Source organism: Cyphomyrmex costatus, unplaced genomic scaffold (genome assembly GCF_001594065.2).
Source record: "Cyphomyrmex costatus isolate MS0001 unplaced genomic scaffold, Ccosl1.0 scaffold452, whole genome shotgun sequence".
Classification (NCBI taxonomy): Eukaryota; Metazoa; Arthropoda; class Insecta; order Hymenoptera; family Formicidae; genus Cyphomyrmex; species Cyphomyrmex costatus.
Window position 1 is genome coordinate 174,931 of NW_017278768.1, and position 5,177 is coordinate 180,107.

General features: G+C 37.9%; 1 protein-coding gene across 1 annotated transcript in view; it reads left to right on the plus strand.

Annotated features, from left to right (window-relative positions):
- The window catches only part of LOC108777646 (cleavage and polyadenylation specificity factor 73), a 33,820-nt gene extending 29,966 nt beyond the window's left edge, over window positions 1-3,854 (plus strand). The window contains 2 exon segments of the mRNA XM_018544587.1: window positions 1,649-1,670; window positions 1,673-3,854. Coding sequence (XP_018400089.1) covers window positions 1,649-1,670; window positions 1,673-3,741 — 2,091 coding nt within the window. The 3' untranslated portion in view covers window positions 3,742-3,854.
- Window positions 3,855-5,177: the final 1,323 nt, after the last annotated feature.

The following is a 5,177-nucleotide window of genomic DNA, read 5'->3' on the forward strand; positions in this document are numbered from 1 at the left end:
ATTCAATTTATTAATACTAAAAAAAGAAATTTTATGATTGAATCCATTAACAATGTTATTGAATTTTTCAGAAAATCCCTTTATGTAAGGTATAATTAACCAATTTATATTCTTTCTTATTATGTTATTGTCATTAGAATTAAGTTGTGTTAAATTTGATCAATGCGATTTCTGTGATATAATTGATTTTATGTCTTTTGTCGACCAACTTGAGGTAAGCTTATTGAGTATTTAATTTTTACTGTTTTATCAAAATTTTATTAATAAATTTTAATTCTTGATGTATTATATAATTCACAGACATACTCAATTTTGAACTAATGTAACCCACGGTAATTAATTCTGTCCCTCTGAAATTTTCACAAAATAAAAAATGACCACCTTTCTATATTAATTGTCACAATCCATGCACGATTAACGTTAGGGTCTACGCACAATAGGAGAAATATTAGGAATAGATATTAAATATAAGAATTTTAACCTGTCAGAAAGCGCACATTCCACAGTACACAGTTCTGATAGGTTAATATTCTTATATTTAATATCTGTTCCTAATATTCCTCCTATTGTGCGCAGACCCTTACGACTTGAATCTTATCGTGCATGAATAGTGACAATTAATATAGAAAGGAGGTAACTTTTCATTTTGTGAAAATTTCCGAGGGACAGAATCAATTACCGTGGGTGTACATACATACTTTCACCTGAAGAAGTGATAGTCTTACCTCAGATTGGTTGTATATTACATACTGCGGGACAACATCATTGTTTGCAACTCTGAGTAATTTTTAATTTTATATTGTATTTGTCGCTGATGATGATCCGAAACTAAGCCCGGATCCTCATACGGACAACAGCGCTTTGACACCGGACGCTGATTGGTGAAAAACGGGTTATGGGGGTAAATTTTACCCTCGCCACCGGTTTTTCATCAATCAGCGTTTGGTGTCAAAGCGCTGTTGCCCGTATGAGGATCCGGGCTAAGGATCGAAACGTTCGACATGGTATCTATGGGCACATTCACAGAAAAGATCGCTACTAGAGCGCTCGCTGTTATTGGTGTATATTTCTAGATCATCCAATCAGAATTTTAGATCTGGAAGAATATACCAATAACAGCGAGCGCTCTAGTAGCGCTCTTTTCTGCTGAGTGCGCCCTATGTTATAGATTTTAAGATTGTATGTTTTGCGCACTGCTAACAGCGTTGACTCTTAATAGCCTTTGATGTATTTACTTAATTTTTTGTATTGTTTTTACTTAAGACAGTTTTCAAATAAGAACTGACTATGAATACCGGCCTTAGTCAGTCATTTTTGTACCAATGAATGAATGTCGGAATGGCCGCTCTCAAATTTCTCTTCTCTCTAGTATAACATCGAACAATGGGCTCATTCAGCAGAAAAGAGCGCTACGAGAGCGCTCGCTGTTATTGGTGTATTCTTCTAGATCATCCAATCAGAATTTTAAATCTGGAAGAATATACCAATAACAGCGAGCGCTCTCGTAGCGCTTTTTTCTGCTCAATGCGCCCAATTATTTCACGAGTTTGTTTTGCATTACATAACCTCTAAATGCTTGCCGCTTGATGCACACTTTTTCGAAGAAGCTCAGCATAAAGTACAATATAAGAAACAAGTAGCACAAGAGAATAATTCTCTAAGGAAAATCAATAGTTTAACAAAATGTCGATGAAGAGAAAAAACGACACGCAAGTGCCGGCCGAGGAGAGCGATTTGCTCTCAATCCGGCCTCTAGGGGCAGGTCAGGAAGTTGGCAGGTCATGTATCATGTTAGAATTTAAAGGGAAGAAAATTATGTTGGACTGTGGCATACATCCTGGACTTTCGGGAATGGACGCTCTTCCGTTCGTCGACCTTGTCGAGGCCGATGAGATTGATCTGCTGCTGATCTCCCATTTTCACTTGGATCATTGCGGAGCACTACCCTGGTTTCTATTAAAGACGAGCTTTAAGGGTCGCTGCTTTATGACGCATGCCACCAAGGCAATTTATCGCTGGTTATTGTCGGACTATATCAAGGTGAGCAACATAGCCACTGAGCAGATGCTGTATACAGAATCTGATCTAGAGACCAGTATGGACAAAATAGAGACGATTAATTTTCATGAGGAGAAGGACATGTTTGGAATAAAGTTCTGGGCCTATAATGCGGGTCATGTGTTGGGTGCTGCTATGTTCATGATTGAAATTGCCGGTGTAAAGATTCTATACACGGGAGATTTCAGTCGGCAGGAGGACAGGCATTTGATGGCTGCTGAGATCCCAAATATTCATCCTGATGTTCTCATCACTGAGTCCACTTATGGCACTCACATTCACGAAAAGAGAGAGGATCGAGAGGGTAGATTCACGAATCTTGTGCATGAGATTGTCAATAGAGGTGGTAGATGTTTGATACCTGTATTTGCTCTAGGAAGAGCACAGGAGCTTCTCCTTATTCTGGACGAGTATTGGAGTCAGCATTCGGAATTACATGAGATACCGATCTATTATGCTTCCTCATTGGCAAAGAAATGTATGGCTGTTTATCAGACATATGTAAACGCAATGAATGATAAGATCAGACGGCAGATAGCTATTAACAATCCTTTCGTATTCAAGCATATCTCTAATTTGAAGGGCATAGATCACTTCGAAGACATTGGTCCATGTGTGGTGATGGCCTCACCCGGTATGATGCAGAGTGGCTTGTCTAGAGAGTTGTTCGAATCTTGGTGCACAGATTCAAAAAACGGAGTAATTATAGCTGGTTATTGCGTAGAGGGTACGCTAGCCAAGACTATCTTGTCGGAACCAGAGGAAATTACAACTATGTCAGGGCAAAAGTTACCATTGAAAATGTCCGTCGATTACATTTCATTCTCTGCTCATACAGACTATCAGCAAACGTCAGAATTTATACGCACTTTAAAACCGCCACATGTAGTGCTGGTGCATGGTGAGCAGAATGAAATGGGTAGATTGAAAGCAGCGTTACAAAGGGAATACGAGGATGATCCCAACACCACCATGGAAATACATAATCCGCGAAATACGGTTGCGGTGGAACTCTACTTCAGAGGCGAGAAGACTGCCAAGGTGATGGGCACACTGGCGATGGAAACTCCTAGACCAGGACAGACGTTATCCGGTGTATTGGTCAAGAGAAACTTCAATTATCATATGCTAGCGCCATGCGATCTGTCCAAGTACACGGACATGAGTATGAGTCAAGTTATACAACGGCAGAGCATATACTTTTCTGCATCTTTACCAGTTCTAAAGCACCTGCTGACACAGATAGCCGGTCATCTGGAAGTTGTAGACGATAAAAAACTGAGAATATTTAAAAATATTGACGTCACGATTGATGGCAAGATCGTTACGATGGAATGGGTAGCGACGCCAGTGAATGATATGTATGCAGATTCTGTTCTCACCGCTATCCTGCAGGCCGAAATAATGGATCAGTCGCCGAAGATTTTACCTGCGCCTACCAAAATGGACAGGATGCACTTTAAGGAGTGCCTCATAGAGATGCTGCAGGAGATGTTTGGCGAGGATTCCGTGCCCAAGATATTCAAAGGCGAGAAACTCTATGTCACGGTAGATGGTAAGAAGGCACATATAGACTTGTTGAATTTGGATGTGACTAGCAAGGATGAGATTTTCCAACAGATAGTGCAAACGGCAGTTACGAAATTGCATCAATCGTTGGCACCGCCTAGCGATGTAATATAGCGCAAACAGATGTTCATTATAATAAATACCTTTTTTTTACTGTTAATAATATATTTATTTTCTGTAAACAATTTTGTTTATATTGTCTTGTATCTCCATACGTGTGAATTTAATACCACATTTTTCATAAAAAATTATATCGTCATATCATTGATAATCATCACGTAATTTAAAAATTATATATTAATGAAGACTAGTAATATTTCATATTATGTATTATTATATTTAATGAACAAACTTTAGTATTAACTCTCATATTCTTTTAACGGTGTTGATTTATTTTCTGTGTTTTTTACATTAAGAATAAAAGAAAATTAAAATAAAAAGAAGAGATATATATTATACATAGAGGAATATATTAAATTTTTTTATTGAAAAAATGTTAATTATAATCTTTCTTTCTCTTTGAGCTTTGAAGTAAGAAATATAAATATAAAAATTTATCAAATAAGAGAGATAGATATTGCAAATTATCATATAAAACTATTTACTTCATCTATTATATATTAATTTCTATTATCTACACTACTCAACAAAATTAAAGCATCATCTGTTCCATCCTGCAAAAATAGGTAAATTTCAAGATAAAATAACTTCGTCAAAAATCATCGTATCAAGATGTTTGTCTATTTTTGTAGAGTGGAACAGATGATTTAATTTTAATTATACCAGAAGGTTTGCGGATTATCGCCGTGTCTTTTTTCATTATATTGATGCCAACGTTTCGTGAACCGTGCCGTTCCTCATCCACCCCTTCCCCCACCCTCAACATACATCCCTCCCCCTCCTAACAGCGTCTACATAAAGAGAGTCCCCCACTCCCCAGGGCTACGTTCAGACTGCAGACACGTTCAGATTCCGCACCCGGGTGCACCCAGACACCCAGAAAGCGTTCAGATTCCTATTCTATCCATTCTATCTTATGTCTATAATTCTATCCACCTGAGAGGATGGAAAAACTATCCGGCTCCTTGAGCCGGGTGGAATGGGTGATATACAGGGTGACCCATTTTAACTTAGGCAGCCAAATAACTCGAAAAATAAGCACACTACGAAAAAATGTTTGGAATGAAAATTTCGTCATTTCGAGGGGGACGTACAATGACGTTAAAATCAGCCCCCCCACCCCTCCCCCTGGGCGGTGAGGGGGGGCAAGTTTGAAATCTTAAATGGGAACCCCTATTTTTTATTGCATATTCGGAATCTTTGGCTAAAAACACATACAATTTGTCTGAAACATTTTTCTCGATTCATGATAGATGGCGCTGTAATCGACGAAATTCAATTTCTTCGATTTCTCTTACTGAGAACCCATGCTTACGATTCTGCAATAAATTAACAATAAAAATACCACGTTTTCATTGTTAATACTCGAAATTAGTCTTAAAACAAACTTCTCATTATTTTTTATTACTCATTAATTACTTCTCAAGAAA